At 32.0% G+C, this 18,766-nt stretch overlaps 1 protein-coding gene across 4 annotated transcripts; it reads left to right on the plus strand.

Moving 5' to 3' along the window:
- The first annotated feature begins 5,608 nt into the window (after positions 1 to 5,608).
- LOC117117739 (X-linked retinitis pigmentosa GTPase regulator-like) lies at positions 5,609 to 18,570 on the plus strand. 4 transcript variants are annotated; one of them, XM_033262143.1, is made up of 15 exons: positions 5,609 to 5,744; positions 6,128 to 6,277; positions 6,635 to 6,793; positions 7,150 to 7,308; positions 8,980 to 9,104; positions 9,508 to 9,756; positions 9,873 to 10,020; positions 10,227 to 10,297; positions 10,419 to 10,502; positions 11,472 to 11,504; positions 11,987 to 12,163; positions 13,462 to 13,621; positions 14,461 to 14,910; positions 15,265 to 15,344; positions 16,742 to 18,570. In XM_033262143.1, the coding sequence occupies exons 2-15, from the start codon at positions 6,145 to 6,147 to the stop codon at positions 17,018 to 17,020; spliced, it is 2,307 nt and encodes a 768-aa protein (XP_033118034.1). In that variant the 5' UTR covers positions 5,609 to 5,744; positions 6,128 to 6,144; the 3' UTR covers positions 17,021 to 18,570. The 4 variants fall into 4 exon arrangements, with proteins under 4 accessions (XP_033118034.1, XP_033118036.1, XP_033118035.1 ...); XM_033262145.1 differs by lacking the exon at positions 11,987 to 12,163 and having other exon boundaries at positions 16,733 to 18,570; XM_033262144.1 differs by lacking the exon at positions 11,472 to 11,504 and having other exon boundaries at positions 16,733 to 18,570.
- The last annotated feature ends 196 nt before the right edge of the window (positions 18,571 to 18,766 follow it).

Genomic DNA, 18,766 nt, shown 5'->3' on the forward strand with positions numbered 1-18,766 from the left:
GATCGAATGTGCACTGGAAGGTTATTCCAGATGAGTGGCGCCTCGCACAACGCACTGAAAAGATTTGTTACCAATACGCTTGTTAAAGATAGGTTGATGGAAATTAACATTCAAAGCTGATCTGGTACGAATTTGCTTTTTGCGTAAAAGTAAAAAGTCAGAGATACTGTATATTGTGGGCATAGGCCAGACAGTGACTTGAATGCAAGGACCATTAATTTGAAATAAACCCTTTGCTTAAAAGGCAGCCAATGAAGTTCACGGAGATGATGTGATGTGTGAGTATGTGAGGATCGGATGTTAAAAATAAGACATATATAAGACAAATAAAACATACTTATGTATTATCTGACCTAGGCAATTTGACCAGGACAATCATCTACAAATGTACTTACAATATGTAATGGAATACCAAAATGCTGTACTTATTTTTTTCTCCTTCATACTGATACTGATGTTTTATTGTCATAAAAATACAATTATGAAATTTTCCTTCCTTATTGCAAATCTACTCCAGTGTATAAATAAATATAAATATAACAGAAAAAACATTCGGTATCACAAAAACACAATTCTAACTACATGAATTCCACTTACAACATACATTACCTTAATTTTCTCTTGTTAACTTCAATAATTGCTTAAGGCAGAAAAAAAGCTCCTAAACCTTCCGGTTTTAATATTTGGCATTCAAAAATAATATGAATTTCAATCATTATTCAATTATTTTGGTATGTCTTGTTTTTCTAATTTTGGCACTAATCACCACCGTGCCAAATGCTAAAGCTCTGTTCAGACTACAAACTGTTGTATGCCCATATATAGTCATGATGTGGCTATATATGGTCATGATGTTTTGTAATCATTGACCATATTTAGGCATGTCACATGTTCTTGTTATTAAATATAATGTTATATCCTGGACAAGGCTTTAATGCTTACAAAATTGTCAATTTTCTCATTGTGATGATTTGTATTCGTAAAATTGAAGGCATGCATTATTCTCCAGGGGCATTATTTTTTTTTTTTTTTTTATTTAGCATCCATTCAATTTGTTAAAATTTCAACATCAAAAGTACAAGAAAAAACAGCATTATTGAAATTGAATGTAAGATTAATTAATTGCCTAAAAAGATAACGAATGGATGCAAGGACGACCCATTAAATCAACACAAGTTAATTTATTTCCCATGGGGTCCTTGCAAGAAACTGAGGGGGGAATATTAAAACGGTCAGTTAAAATATAGAAAGTTGGTGGTTAAAAAAAAAAAAAAAAACAGAAAACAAAAGAAGGAAAAAAGTTTACATTTTAACAGGAAATCCAGTGTTGAGAACTTTTTTAAGTCTCATTTTAAATATTCATTGTTGATCGATTGAAATACTAATATTCATTAATATATTTAATTTGCTCTATTTGGAATGAAAATCACATTCATTGATCTGATCTGAAACTTTCAAAATATATTTACAATGAAAAATGATTATCCTTTTTATGATCTGAACCAGACTTACCGTAACCACATAGTGAAATCATGGATATTCATAGCAGTGCTTGAGGTTCTTGTGGTTTTCTAAATGGAATAAACAGCAGGTTAAAAGGAAAGAATACTGAACTAACAATACACTTGACAATACCTAAGCTAAATCACATTACCTTGGAGGATACTTAAATTTATCTAACATTATCAAGCCACAGTGTTCATGTTTTCTTAACATATTTTTTATACTAAAAGCTTAATAAAGCCAAAAAAGGACAGCGAAGGAGTAGACAAAAATTGAAGTTGGTCTCATTGCCATTATAAATATTGACAAATGTACTATATCCAAACACATTATTTTTTTAATTCCAACAAAAGTTTGTCACTAACATTATAAGGCGAGATTTGTTTTAAACCTTGTTTGATCGTCAGAAGGTAAGATTAATTAATTGCCTAAAAAGATAACGAATGGATGCAAGGACGACCCATTAAATCAACACAAGTTAATTTATTTCCCATGGGGTCCTTGCAAGAAACTGAGGGTCAAAACGGTCAGTTAAAATATAGAAAGTTGGTGGTTAAAAAAAAAAAAAAAAAAACAGAAAACAAAAGAAGGAAAAAAGTTTACATTTTAACAGGTAATCCAGCGTTGAGAACTTTTTTAAGTCTCATTTTAAATATTCATTGTTGATCGATTGAAATACTAATATTCATTAATATATTTAATTTGCTCTATTTGGAATGAAAATCACATTCATTGTTAATCCTTCACACAAGAGATCTGACACTTTCAAAATATATTTACAATGAAAAATGATTATCCTTTTTATGATCTGAACCAGACTTACCGTAACCACATAGTGAAATCATGGATATTCATAGCAGTGCTTGAGGTTCTTGTGGTTTTCTAAATGGAATAAACAGCAGGTTAAAAGGAAAGAATACTGAACTAACAATACACTTGACAATACCTAAGCTAAATCACATTACCTTGGAGGATACTTAAATTTATCTAACATTATCAAGCCACAGTGTTCATGTTTTCTTAACATATTTTTTATACTAAAAGCTTAATAAAGCCAAAAAAGGACAGCGAAGGAGTAGACAAAAATTGAAGTCGGTCTCATTGCCATTATAAATATTGACAAATGTACTATATCCAAACACATTATTTTTTTAATTCCAACAAAAGTTTGTCACTAACATTATAAGGCGAGATTTGTTTTAAACCTTGTTTGATCGTCAGAAGAGGGCAGAAAAAAAATTAAAATAAAATTGCATTTTCTTATTTAGCAAATAGTTTTGCCAAAAACATCCAGACAGAGGAGATAATAAAAATAAAATGTCATTGGTGAATGTAAACAGTGTAGTAATGGGATGGTTAAATGCTTTGAATTTATATAATTAGGAAGAAATATACATATCTTAATTTTGGAGATTTCAAGGCAGCAGCGGGCATAATAAAAATAAAGAAAAACTTTAATTTTTTTCATAAATTTACATATTTTCATGGCAGACGGGTGCACTAATTGGCCCAAAATGTTAACACTGTCGTTTTGTGGGACCAGCAACAATATATCCAAGAGAAGGGTCTTCACAGAAAGGTCCACTGACTTCACAGCCCATCATTTGAGAATAAGATGTTTACATTTCAACTGGGGGAATGAAAGCTTAGTTCTAAATTTATCATGGAGTTGACCTACCAGAGAGATCCAGGGATGGATCTAGTAGGGGCACTGGGAGCATGTGCCCTACCCCGTTTTGCCTCTAAATTTTTAAAATTCTATTATGCATATCAGTGCTATGTGCTATTCACTTATATATTCTGAAACTGTTGTCCCCCTCTCCCTTGTTTGAAAAATTATGGATCCACCCCTGACAGACATTTATTGTCCTATGTAATAACTATAATGGTTTACATTTGAATAAAGTTTGAATATACATCACTTAGGGTAGCCAAACACTACCATATAAGGCAGACTGGTTGTGCAGTCAATAATAGTTATTATACGAGAGAGAGAGAGAGAGAGAGAGCCATTTATTGTCCTATGTAATAACTATAGTTTGACAAATTTGAACAAAGTTTAAATAAACATCTCCTAAAGTAGCCAAACACTACCGTATAAGGAAAACTGGTTGTGCAATCACTATTAGTCTGCAAACAAATTATGAAAAATGATCACATGGGCTGAGATGAAAGTGCAACTAGATACTATTTATAGCATGTGATGTAACTGCTAACTTATAAGCCTATCTTCATTAAAAAAAAAATATTTCTGATGTAGCTGAACATTGTTGCATATAAGGAGCACAGTTTATGTTCCATAGGTGTTCCATGTGATGAACCAAGTAATTGAAGTGCCTAGAGGAATGGTACACTTTGCTATATGACACTGATATCCCATTTTTTCTGTTATATATTTCAATGATTTGCTTCTAATGTACAGTAGCTTTAGGGTATTCATTCATACTTTTATTTCAGAATTCTCCATATAATATATTAAAATATAGAAGCAAATAAACTACAAAACAACAGTAAGTGTTCAAGTGTCTAATCCAGGATATGATTACGTCTCACTACATGGTAGACCTACAATAAATTACAATACAACGCTAAGTGTCTCATCTAGTTCATGTACATTTTTTACTCATATGCAAGATTTCACAAAAGAATTTACGAGAGTATTGTTACAAACATTTGTTTCTTCCTAGAATTAGCACAAACATGATAAAGTAAATCATGTTTTTCAATTTAATTCAATATTTTTGTTTGGCAAATACATGAGGCAGGGCCATACCCAGCTTGAGTAATAAGGAGGATCAACATAAAATCAGAATGGAATTCACTTCGTGTATGTGGGAAGGAAGTGGCCCAACTAAGAGATACTGGAACAATTTTGTTTATATATGTTCAAATATGTGTTTTACAACATTTTCAGGGAGCATTTTACAAATGAAAAATTAAATATTTGTTTAATTTTTAAGCTGGGAACTCACTGCATCGTATGATGCTCGTACGACCGTCAGCCGACAAATTCAACTCTGCTCACTGTGGGTTCAGTTAGTGTCTGGCTTAAAAGAAAAATCGTGCGGAAAGAGCATTCCATGTTGGTATTGGTTTAATTACGGAGACTGGTACTGGTGTGAGCATTTATATTGGGCCTTTTTCTTGCGATTATAAAGTGCACACCAAATCTCATAGTTCATTGAAAACCTCAGGGCAGCATGTAATACAGCATTAAACAGAAATCATGGGCGCCACTGAATTCTTTTTCTCTATTTCATGTAACTAAACAGTGTATTTTTTTATTCACTGCAGAATCTGGTCGTTTGTATACATTTGGTGCCAATGAATGGGGACAGCTTGGTCATGGTCATACAAAGTCCACTAACAAGCCAGGCAAGATTAAAGGTGAGGATTGGAAGTTACCAATTTACCATAATGACTATATGCATACCATATTGAGTAATGGTAATGATGATGATAAACATCTTCCTTATCATCTATTCATCACTCAAGATAAAGATGAGGATCAAAGAATTTTTATTTATTTATTTATTTATTTATTAAGTTATAAAACACAAGACAAAACAACAGCCAAAGGCTGAAAACATTTGTTTACATTCAACAAATAAAGACACGTAAGGTGGAAAAATAAATATCAAAATATCAAAACATTCAAATAATTACATTAGAATTGTTAAAAATTAATATATTAAAAAAAAAAAATTTTAATAACCCATAACTTGCAGAATCACTGTGCTGGTCACTGGTGCATAGCATCGGAGTGACCCCTTACTGTTCCAAAAGATGCAGTGGGTTCTTTAATGTGCACACAAGCCAGTAGTGTACACTGGATCCCTCATTTTAAGCCCTTATCCGAGAAGATTTGGTTCTACCAACCCTGAGCAAGGAGCAGATTTATGTTAAGACCGTAGTTAGCAGCATCCCTGCCTTACCACTCGGCTACTTGACTTCTTAATACTAGCATTATGATATAATTATAACCTAAAATAATACATTATTTTCATCTACTTCTATAGCCTTAAAGCATGAAACCATATCTGTGATCACCAGTGGCAGATCCCATACCCTTGTGTGCACACAAGCCGGTCAGGTGTTTGCCTTTGGTGCTGGGGGAGAGGGCCAACTGGGCATCGCTGACTCTACGTCAGGGCTTGAAACACCAAAGCAGATCACAGCATTACCAGAACAACAGTACAAGTTATTATCAGCAGGAACTGACCATTCAGCAGCCTTAACAGGTGAGTCATTTGCAAGGGACCGTTTCACTAATCCTAGCCCCTTGGTTTTTGTTGCTAAACAACTGTGTAAACGTATGTAAACGTGTCTTTAGGCAAGCACATACTCCTTTCCATGTTCTTGTGGATTAAGTTTGATTGACATTTTAGAAAGGTCTGTTCATTATTGGAGATATTTTTTTATCTTGGTTAGCAGATAATATTTTTAAGTTTGTCAGAGAAGTTTAGGGGAAAATATGTTTAATAATATTATTATTAAACATATTTAAAATATTTTAGTAATGGTTGTAGTGGTGATGGTGATGGTAATATTGATAGTGAGGATGACAGATGAATTTAGTGTTATAGTTTATGTACTAAACAGTAAAAAATCGCTTCTCTTTCAGCTGATGGCGCCCTCTATATGTGGGGTGGTAATAGCGAAGGTCAGCTAGGGTTTGGCAGTGTGGCTGAGGTACCAATCCCAAGGAAATTGTCATTTGACACAAAGGTGAAGCAAGTGTCGTGTGGCTACTACCACACCTCAGTTGTCACAGGTAATATTAATGATGAAAAAATAATATTATATAATTATTGTACTTAGTGATTTGGCTTATTTATTTTTAAGCTTATTCTTAAACTACATTTTTTCAAATGTCAGGTAATAATATAAAAATTGTAATTTAAGAAAAAGTATTGACTTTTATTGTGTAGGGTTTTTTTTTTTTTTTTTTTATTTTATTATATCATTTTTGTAAATCTTTATTTTAATATTATTCTAGTGATTATGATAATTATTGGGTTTTTTTTAATTTTTTTTATTATATCATTTTTGTAAATCTTTATTTTAATATTAATCTAGTGATTATGATAATTATTATAATCATTTTGTTTTAATTATCATTACCCAACAGAGGATGGGAAATTGTATACATTCGGTGAGAATGAAAATGGAAAGCTAGGGTTGTCAGATGAAAAACTCACCTGTACCAATATACCGCAACATGTAGACAGCATCAAAGATCCCGTCAAGCACTCGTCATGTGGTAATAACCATACAGCAGCTATCACAGGTATGTGAGGCACAAAGCATTATGGGAGAAATGAGTTTTTGTTTTACACATACATCAGTTTCACTAGGGTGCAAGTGGGCAAATTGCGTCCAACAGCAATTTCATTGTCGCTTGCAAAAAAGAATTAAAACAATGTACAGTATGTATTAATATTTTCCACATTATAAGTTTTAAAATGATCATTTACTAGAATCGATTTACTATTGTCAAAGTTATGAGTAAAAGCATTACATCTTCTCTGTACAGTACTAAAGTACACAATACTGACATATTCTTTAATGTTAATTACTCAGTTTAACATTTTTTGGATGGCAGGCCTCAAGTGATCCTCTTCTGTGCTCTTTTTTTATTTCCAGTGAATGGAGATTTGTACACTTTTGGTGATGGTAGCAATGGACAGTTAGGTCTTGGGCCATCATTGTTACAGGTGGATATACCTGAAAAGGTTACTAGACTTGGCAGGGCCAAGTGTAAATTTGTGTCATGTGGAGAGAGCCATACAGCAGTCATAACAGGTAAGTACTATCACTGCATCATTATTATCATCATCATCAGCCTCACAATGATTCTATGATCATTATCTATGATTACAAATCCGGGCCATCGACCAAGGCTTCGTTTGCCCCTTGGTTTGAACCCCTGCCGGGCATGTCGGACACCTTGTCGGCAAATTTCTGGTGCCACCGCTGTATAGCATCATTGTCATCATTATCATCTTAATCATCAATAATATTATCATTATCATCATTATTGTCATCACTATCTTCATTATCATCAATAATATTATCATTATCATCATTATTGTCATCACTATCTTCATTATCATCAATAATATTATCATTATTTTCATCACTATCTTCATTATCATCAATAATATTATTATTGTCATCACTATCTTCATTATCATCAATAATATTATCATTATCATCATTATTGTCATCACTATCTTCATTATCATCAATAATATTATCATTATCATCATTATTGCCATCACTATCTTCATTATCATCAATAATATTATCATTATTGTCATCACTATCTTCATTATCATCAATAATATTATCATTATCATCATTATTGTCATCACTATCTTCATTATCATCAATAATATTATCATTATTTTCATCACTATCTTCATTATCATCAATAATATTATCATTATTGTCATCACTATCTTCATTATCATCAATAATATCATTATCATCATTATTGTCATCACTATCTTCATTATCATCAATAATATTATCATTATCATCATTATTGTCATCACTATCTTCATTATCATCAATAATATTATCATTATTGTCATCACTATCTTCATTATCATCAATAATATTATCATTATCATCATTTAAATTGTCATCACTATCTTCATTATCATCAATAATATTATCATTATTGTCATCACTATCTTCATTATCATCAATAATATTATCATTACCATCATTATTGTCATCACTATCTTCATTATCATCAATAATATTATCATTATCATCATTATTGTCATCACTATCTTCATTATCATCAATAATATTATCATTATCATCATTATTGTCATCACTATCTTCAATCATCAATAATATTATCATTATCATCATTATTGTCATCACTATCTTCATTATCATTAATAATATTATCATTATCATAATTATTGTCATCATTATCTTCATTATCATCAATAATATTATCATTATCATCATTATTGTCATCACTATCTTCATTATCATCAATAATATTATCATTATCATCATTATTGTCATCACTATCTTCATTATCATCAATAATATTAATTATTGTCATCACTATCTTCATTATCATCAATAATATTATCATTATCATAATTATTGTCATCATTATCTTCATTATCATCAATAATATTATCATTATCATCATTATTGTCATCGCTATCTTCATTATCATCATCAGCATTACCATTATCATCACCATCATTATCATCATAATTATTCTTTGTCACCACCATCATAAATATCATCACCTCTATTATATTTAATTTTCAACATTCTGTTCTTTTGTGAACAATTTGTTTGTAGATTCAACATTTTACTTCATATTGTTTATATATAATATAGAAAGAAAAATCTTGAAAGTTGGATATTAGATCAGAGTTGATTTAATTATTAAGGGGGAGATATATTAGCCATCATTTATTATTCTTTCTGTTGTAGAAAAAGGCAGTTTATTTACATTTGGAGACGGAAGAATGGGAAAACTAGGGCAAGGAGATGAAAGCTTTTGTAATTTATTCAAACCAACAAAAGTGGATCGATTCCATGGATTCGAAGTACAAAATGTAAGTTCTATGTCTGCTATGTTGTCAGGTGTTATTTGTGGCAATTTTTGTATTAATATCTAACAAAAAGTATTTTTGCATTGTGCCCTATGTGTTGAGCACTCAGAAAACAGCATAATGGTCTAAGTTTGAATCCTGATGATGGTCAAATATCTATTTAAAGAATGAGACCGTGTTGATCACCTGTTTAAAGTAACTTGCATCACAGTAGCCTATATGCCAAGCCTTTAGTTGTGTTGTTATATAACTAAGTGCTGCACCACTCAGGATGTTTTCTTTTTAACATGCATAGGTCTAGATTCATACAGGCTACAAATTAATCATTAAATGAGATAGCTTCTTGTAGTGTAAAATTGCAATTTATATACTACTGGTACTAATTTTCTGGCTATCTTTGGACCAGGTTTCTTGTGGGGGATGTCACATGGTGATTCTTGCTGTCAAGCGGAGTGTGTCAAATGGTCACATGTCCACAGAGTCTGAGTCGGAAGAGACAATGGATCCACTAAAGTTATCAAGTCACCTACGACCTGGTCTAGCGAAATCCCTACATGCCACACAGGATGGTGTTGGTGATGGGATCACAGACCTTAGTGCTTCTTTGAACTCATCCTTGAATGGAACAGCGAGAGGAAGGAGAAGAGATAGAGAGGTGATTGTGTAGATGATAAACTATAGGAATTGTAACCTCAAGTTCCTTTTTTAATGAAGATTGTATTAGTTAGAAATTAGCATTGATAATAATATCAAGCATATTTTGTTTTCTAGAGCTCACCACTACCACCTTTAGCCCGAACACTTCCCCCCCTCGGCTCAAGTAAAAAAACTCTGCAATCCTTAAATGATAAAAACACGGCCCTCAACGGAAATCTGAAACCACTGGACCATGGAAGGATACCTAGAATAAATTCTGAAGGTAATGTGTGTATATCTTATATATTTTTATTATTATAATTATTACCATTATTATAGCTATAAAAGTATAATTATACTATAGTATATAGTAACTATACTAATAATAATGATTATGTATTATTAAGCACTACTATTATTATAAGAATATTCAGACTCATTAATATGTTGGGGATTATTGTTTATTATTATTATTTTTTTTTTTTTTAGGAGGAGGTGTAGACGAAGTTGATTTTGGGAGAAAGCCAGTGTCACTTACAGATGAGGATCCACTGGGGACAGTGAGTATCTAGTTTGATCTCCCTCTGCATAATACTATTTTCCAATCCCACTAATTTCTTATATCCATGTGCCTACATGGAATATAGAAAACTTTAATTATTCATTGTTGTCATTTTTCAGACTCATTTTTCACAAAGTGGATCAAGGAATGATATGAAGCCTATGTTCTCAGCAATGCACAAAGTTAAAAGGAAAGAGAATGAGGTAATTGCATATAAACACTGAGGCCATGTTTTCACAACACTTACTGTCCAATAAATTATTGGAAAGCAGCCATTTTGTTTTTCGGTGCGGAAACGGGGCCCAAAGTTGCAGATAAATTTTCGCATGAGAATCAGTAGATTATCGGAAAAAGATCCGAATGCAAAATAAATAACCTTTGACTGATGTCAAATCACAGTCATGCCAAGAATTCTGGTTAGTTTCTAGTAGTTAGCAGCCTAGGGGCCAAGTATCAAACACTTCATAATAAAAAGCGCACACATTTTTCAGGCGTATTAAATATTTAAATAAAGGAATAAAGCCTAAAATGGCTGCACTCGACAGTGCCTGGCTGGGCCTAGCCTAGGATAAGTCTTTACCTACCTTTCGTTTATTGTCGTAAAGCACACCAAACAAAGCTAGCATTCTTTTTTGTCTTCTTCTCAAGCCTTATAATGAAACATCATTGTGACAGTATATTTCCCGGAGTGAAATATTGGAATTGGGAAAGGGGCGTCCTTCTCAGACCATTCCCCTAAAGATCTGTCCACACTATCAAATTTTCTTTGACAGAAAACTGTTGTATGCCCATATATAGTCATGATGTGCCTATATATGGTCATGATGTGATCACTATGACCATATTTGGGTATGTCATAAAATTTGATAGTTTGGACAGGGCGTTACAATAGACCCTTGATTGGAGCTCCATGCATCCTAGACCTGCCCCTGATTATGTAGTGTTTAGTCTCTATTTGATGCTTTGTTATTGAAGTAATCATATACGTATAACTGTATGTATAGATATACATGTACCATCATGGTTGTGTGTGTGTTGCTGCTACAGCATAATATTTATATAAACAACCAGATGAAATTGTTCCAGAACTTAATATTTATATAACATATAAACAGAGGAAATGTATCTTGTGTAAACTGCCCTTGTTAAAGGTGAAATGCCTTTTATTTCAGGGAGAGGATGAACATGATGGTGGTGGAGGCAAGGTGAATGTAATTCAAATTTATTTAATTTATCAACAACATGTTGACTTCCATGAGGAAGGGGGTAAATCTTTTCTACATCTTAGTTTAAATACAAGTTTTCTCATCAGACATTTTTTGCATACAAACATTGTTAAGGAGTATAATAAAACAGCAAAAAAAGCGTATAGTTTACTCTTAACTGCCTTTAAAAAGTGCTATTTGAGTTGAATTTAATGCATGCAAGCACATTTATTTAAAATACAAAAGGCTTGTGTCGTCAAAGGGAATACTTCAATAGCGCCCTCAGTTACTTTCGGTAACAAAAGTGTATTCAGTGCTGGCAAGTCAATGTGTAACTTCTGCTCATCCGACTCCCCAACCTCACTACCCCACCTCCAAATCTTCATCCCAGAAATGTTATTTTAATAATTTGGGCACATTATAAATCATAAACCTACATAAAATGAGTGAAATCTCTTGACCATCTTAACAAAAAAATTCAGGAAGCAGTCGATGAACAGAATGAAGAGTCTGAGAATTTGCCAACTGAAAAAACTGAAATAAAATCAACAGATGAAGGTGAAACGGGTAAAGAAAATGAAACTAACAAAGAAATGGCCATTGAGGAAGTTGCAGACACTGAGGAACCACATAATACGGACAGTAATTCAGCTGATGAGGTAGAATAAACAAAGGGATTAAGTTTTCTGGTGACAATCTTCTTCACTAAATTGTGGTTTACTTTTTTCTTTCTAGCTATTAATTTAAGACCATCTTCTGGGTTTTCTTTCTATTCTAGGCTGTCCGGTTTTTAATTCTACACAACTACTATGGAAGTGAACTAATTCACCTCATGTGCTTTTTCATTTCATCTACAGGACTCATAAATGAAGTTAACTTTTATTAACTTCTATTTAATCAATTAATATTTTCTAGTACTGTAATCATTTTTCTATTGTTGGTGCAATCTGTGTTTGGTGTATCATTTATATAAATACATTTGTATATTTGATTGAATCTTTAATGCTTTTCTATGAAAAACAAAATTTAAATATTTAAATATTTTATGGGATATTGTTCTTTAGAATAAGTATCCAATTTGTCAGTTCTATCATTAGTATATTTCTCTTTTAATTATTTCTAACATGAAATTCGAGTCTATGGTAATGGTGTCCTGTTGTAGTGGTTTTCAATAATTAAAATAATTTGTTTGTGTTCATCAGAAGGCATGTAATTATATTTTTATGGTGAATTCAGATGATAACTAACCATATTTGTTTAATTAAATTGATTTTATTGCTGACATCTAGGTCATCACACATAGAACATCACAATGTCATCTAATTACTTACTGTTTGTTGTATCTGACTTCTATCAACGCACTTAACCATAATTAATTTTTTACTTTTGTGTATTTTTGTTATTAATTTATATGTATGTATATTATCTTTTTTTTAATTTTATGTATTTATATGATATATTTATTTATTATTTTATGTTATGTATTTTACTTATTTATATACTTAGTTTGTATAATTTATTTATTGTATTTATATGTATTTGAATACTGTATTCATGTATACACCATTTTAGCTAAATTTGAAATGAAATTTCCAAGAACCTGGCAACTACTTCTGGGAAACATCTACAGGCATTTTGTTTAGTTACCAGTGATTATCTGTGGCCGATGCACAGCTTTCTGTCTTGTTGTAGGCTAATCTTTAAAGACAAAATGCCAAAATAAAAAAGAAAAAGAAGCGCATAAAGCCTGCAGTGTTTTTGGTTGTTTTATCACTGCTGCTCTGCTGGAATGCCCTCCAGTGAAACACTGTGAGTCTTCAAAGATTGGTGACGTCGTTTTAAATTACGCCTGATAAAATGGTGTGTATTATTAAAAATGTAGATTACCAGAAAAGGTAAATCATAGGTATTCTTAGCAATATTCTTTAACACATTTCTTACCTTCATTTGTGGACAGAGTCCCAGACCTGTGCCAGCTCCTAGAAGACAAGAACAACCAAAGAAGATTCCAAGTGAAGATGAGGAAGACGACGATGACGATGATGATGAAGAGGATGATGAAGATGACAGTGAAGAGGAAGATGAGAGTGAAGAGGAAGATGAAGAAGATGACAAAGGTAACATTCAAAAATGATTATATGAATATTTGAAGCTTGCCATCCCAAAACCAGTGTACTGTCGCTAAATGATAAACTGAGTAATTAGCATAAGAATGTGGCAGTATTGTATACTTTAGTACAGAGAAACCGCAATACTATTACTCATAACTTTGGCAGTCATAAGTCAGTTCCAGTAAATGAACCACCATTTTAAAGCTTACAATGTGGAGATTATGAATATATTAAAAAGTATTTTTTGTTTTGATCACTGATGCTGGTTGTGGCATGGCAGCCCATTTTTATATAATATCTGAGGTCTCACTACAAAATGAGTCTCATTGTTAGAAAATCAAAAAATGAGTTTATATTATATTTTGGTAGATCACACTGTAAGCTTTACTTTGATCTTTGAATGGCTTCCCTATCATAAATAGATCCAGAGATGTTAGCATTTAAAGTTTTGGTGTATGAGAACTAGGTTTTGAGAAAATTGGCCTCGAAGATAAACTAACCTGTACAAATAATAGTACTAGAATTACAGAATATGCATAGAGAACACTGTTTTAGTAAGAAAATTCACTTAAAAAGTACACAATCATAAAATATAAGTATCAAGTTATTCAAAAACATTAAAATCAAAAATTTTGTAAAAATGTTGCCTTTGACCTATTTTGATGAATATCTCAATATGATTTCACCAACGATGCGTCTCATTTCATAGTGAGACCTCACATATATATTGTATATTGGTTTATATGTGAATGGTAATATTTATAAATATACTTAAAAAATGATAAGTTGATAGGTTGTATATATTATCTACACATTTATTAATATGATTTTTTCCCTTTTTGTAGCTAAGATGAACAAAAAACCAGCAATGGAACCAATAAAAGTACAACAAAGTCCTGCTGTGAAACCAAGAACAAAGCCACCAGTTAAGGTTGTTGAAGAGCATGATAAGAAAACCAAGAAGGTTCCAACAGAAAGTGCATTACCTAAAGCAGCACCTAGAATAGTTAAGAAGCCGGTACCAAAAGAAGAAAGCGAAGAGGAAGATGATGATGATGAAGATGATGATGATGATGATGATGAGGACGATGATGAGGATGATGGTGAGGAAGACGACGATGATGAGGAAGATGAAGAAGAAATCAAAAAGAATAAAAATGTTAAATCACCACCAAAGACTGACACCAAGAATAAACAAAAGCAGAAAGTGAATGCTGATGAAGATGAAGATGAGGATGATGACGACGACGATGAAGAGGAGGATGATGACGATGAAGATGAAAATGATAAAACAGGTAATTTTCAACACTTGCTAAAGTAGTTTTATAATTCATTTAGATGTGTTGTATATATGTTGTTTTATTATTGTAAATGATTATATTAATTTGTTATTGTTAAATAACGTGTAATATTTGGTACTTTTTAACTAATATTATTATTATTATTTTTATTATTATTGTCGTTAAAATTATTATTGTATCATTAAAATTTTTATTACTAGTAAATGTAGTTCCATTTCTCTGTGGCTGTGTGTGGCTGTCAGGATCAATGATGCTTTAATCAAATAATTATTTATTTAAACACGAGAATACTTGATTGTAAAATTAATTGTTTGATGGATTAACTGATGGTGAGAATATTCTCTGTAGATACAAAATCAAAAGAAAAATCAGACAAGAAAAATGAGAAGAGCATCACCGAGGAAAAGAAAGTAGAATCGCCACCCAAGGTACATCTATACTCCAATAATTTTCTAAATGTATTACATTGAGGTTATGTTTACAGTCTGCCTTACTTGTGTGGTACAACTCAAAACTAAAAAACAAACATTCATAAACACACACCTAGTTTTGAGACAAATCATCCTCTACAAATTCACATTTAGTGAGCACTCTACTAATACTGCTCTGTAATGACCTACTTTAAAGTTTCTGACATTTTTCTGTCCACAATCATTAAACACTGTACATTTTATCCACCTGCATCACTTCTCACATCCATTCAAGTGACATTATTTATTATTTATTTATTTGACCTATATTTAATGAGGTACATTACTGTACATCGTAATAGGAATTATTTTTATTTGGAATTTTTTATGCACACATTATTTCATTGTTGAAATAACCTTGGAACGAAAGAAGAAAACAAAGGAATTAAACCATAAGCCTAAAATCCTATATAAACCTCTGCAAAAGCAAACAAATTACATTACAACATAATGGACCGTTCCAGATTGTCAATCAAAATTAACAACTGACCAATCAGAACAAGGCCTGGAATATTTGCACGCCCTACAAGCACATGTGCTGTCTCACCATGGTCACACCATAGAGCAAAGAAACAGAACAGAAAATAGTCTGTTTCTTTGCTCTATGGTCCCACAAACGCATGTGAGTAAATATATATGTTTATACACTGTCATTTTGTTGGACCTTTGCAGCATTATCCAAGGTTAAGGCTTAGCAGAAAGGTCTATTTGCAGGCAACATACATTCTCTCTCTAAAATAACCAATTCCACTGTCGTGTGTGGGTCATATATTTCTGACTATTACTTGTCACTTGTCCAAAATATTTATTTCAAGCATTGAAATGTGTTGATCAATGTATTACTCAGCACAGGCAGTATAACTTTAATGAAATATAAATACCTGTATTACTGTTTTACTGTTTTTAAATAGTATCTTTTTTCATTTTTATTCATACTGCATGGTTCAACATTACATATATTTGTGTAAGTGTCAAACTATTCATCAATATTCTCTTTATTGACATCCTATTACAGTGGATTTTAATTTACTTTTAATCTGATCTTGATTTTGGGGCTATTGGTGTAGATGTCATAGTCTATCTACTTTTTGTTATAAAGCATGTCTTTTGTCTCATTTCGTTTTTTTCATACCTTGTATTTAGTAGTACTCTAAAGTGTGATCTTATACATCTATATTATATTATCAGGTTTGATAAGACTGCTTATAAATGGATGTGATATGATGCCCATATATGGGCAAATCATTTGTCAGATAATTTGGTAATGTGGCCAGAATTTACACATAGTATGGTCCTACTTACTAACTTGTTTAACCTTTTGTATTCATACCTTGTACTAATTTTAGTCATGGCAGTTCTGGAAGAGGAAGGGAAAAGAGCAAGCGGAGGCACAGACTGTGAAGAAACCAGAAGAAAATAAAAATAAAAAAGACTCACAGAAGAAAGAGGCTGAAAAACAAAAGGATACAAAAAAGAAGGAAACTGACAAAAAGAAAGTAAAAGATGAAGATGAGGAGGAGGAGGAGGAAGAAGAGGATGAGGATGAAGAAGAGGAGAAAACGAAGAAGAAAAATGCAGGAACTGAAAAAACAGCTGGGGACCAGCAAAAATCAAAAACATGTGTCATATTGTGATTCCCAATTCTTCAAATTATATTTAACCATGCTGAACACTTTACCACAACATGTGGGAAAAGGTAATCAAACTAAATACAGTAATTTAATAAGATATAATGCCATTATATGGTTTAATATTTTAACTACATATTAGACTTTTTATCCAATACAATACTAAATTCTGCTTCTGAGCGATCAGAATTTTTATAATTATTTGTAAATTTATTGACCAATGAAATTTCCTATGTATTATTATTCATTTGACTTTCTATTGTACATAGATAGATATGATATATGATTGTGGATACTCTTAGAAAATGTTTGTAAAATTAGTCAGATGTGTAATTCATTTCTATTTTTATACTTCCAAGTTGAAAATGTTGATCTGGTTCCTTAATACAAAAACATGACAATAAAAAATATTGTTAAAGAGTACATAGTATTATTGAGTAGTATTCTAAAGTAGCTATAAAATTTACAATACAAAACTTATTCTGTGTTTTCTTATCTATATTATTAACATTGCAAGATAATTAATATTTCTCAAGGGGTTATGCAAGTCACAGGAATCTCCCGGAAATCGGGATGACCTCCCACACACAAAATTTTCCGGAAAATAATGCATCTCGTGCAAATTCATAATATTTGGATGTTTATACTACTGTATTATCAATGGACATTGTAAAAGAAGTAAAAAATATGGCTTGAAATATTTGGTGCGATAATGAGTCACATTTTAAATCAGTTTGCTTTGTATCAATTACTTATGATTACAAATTTAGGTACTTATTGTATTCTGAGGTTCTATATCGATTGTGTATAGATATTTTTATGAAGTGTTAAGCCCCTCTCCCACTAGGGGTTTTTTCAGCATACGAGTTACAAGAGAATGTCGAGCTAACTCGGCAAACTCAGCAAAAACTCATAGGACGATTCGGTAAGCTCGGAGAGGACTCTTACCTACTCGTAGCAGCTCTGAACTCGTGGTGCTAATTTTGAACATGTTCAAAATTATCGCCACAAGTAGATAACTCGTAGTAAACTCGAAGAACTCATAGGTAGCTCGTAGAGTATTCGGGTACTCTAAGCTAGCTCGTACACTACTCTGGATACTCGTCGGCGGTTTTGTCAATTACGAGTTTGATGCTAGCACCCAAAAATGAGTACGAGTAAGTATGAGCGCACCAAGTTGGCTCGTACCTAACTCGTATCTAATTCGGTACAAACTTGTTACGCTCGTAATAATCTCGTAGTTAACTCGGTGCTCTGCTCGGCATAATTCATACATAACTCCTAACCAACACCATAAAGTCGTACCTCACTCGTAGCTATCACGTAATAAGCTCGTATAGGTCCTTTCCAAAGATCACAAGTTTTAACTCGTAGAAATCGTACGACTCTTAGGTGAAATAAACCTAGGTGGGAGAGGGGCTTTACATTTAATGTTTTGAAGTGTTTGAATACATTACGCAAATGTTGATAGTATAGTGTATGATAAAATTCATTGAGCATATTTGCATGAGAAAAATTTTAATTGACTGTCTAGAATGAATAAAATTTATTTATAATAATCAGTAAAAAGTATTTAAAATTTATAGAGCTTTCGAGCTTCATAAGCTATATCAACATCGATTTGTTAATATTGTGTTGGTGGATCTGAAACTATTTAAATTGGTCTGTCAAAATAGCCTTAATGACTACATAACATGCAAATTTCTTGGAGGTCTTCCAAAATGTAAAGAAGTTGTCATAGAGTAGCAATGC

This window comes from Anneissia japonica, unplaced genomic scaffold (genome assembly GCF_011630105.1).
Source record: "Anneissia japonica isolate Jap-2015-1 unplaced genomic scaffold, ASM1163010v1 scaffold234_len1672027_cov178, whole genome shotgun sequence".
Taxonomy (NCBI): domain Eukaryota; kingdom Metazoa; phylum Echinodermata; class Crinoidea; order Comatulida; family Comatulidae; genus Anneissia; species Anneissia japonica.

What these genes read in the sequence shown, in the direction of transcription:
- LOC117117739 (XM_033262143.1), top strand. Translation starts at nt 6,145, where the DNA reads ATGTGGGGTGGTAATAGCGAAGGTCAGCTAGGGTTTGGCAGTGTGGCT. An exon ending in ATGAGGATCCACTGGGGACA is followed by an intron (nt 10,298 to 10,418) that starts GTGAGTATCTAG and finishes GTCATTTTTCAG; the next exon opens with ACTCATTTTTCACAAAGTGG. An exon ending in TTAAAAGGAAAGAGAATGAG is followed by an intron (nt 10,503 to 11,471) that starts GTAATTGCATAT and finishes CTTTTATTTCAG; the next exon opens with GGAGAGGATGAACATGATGG.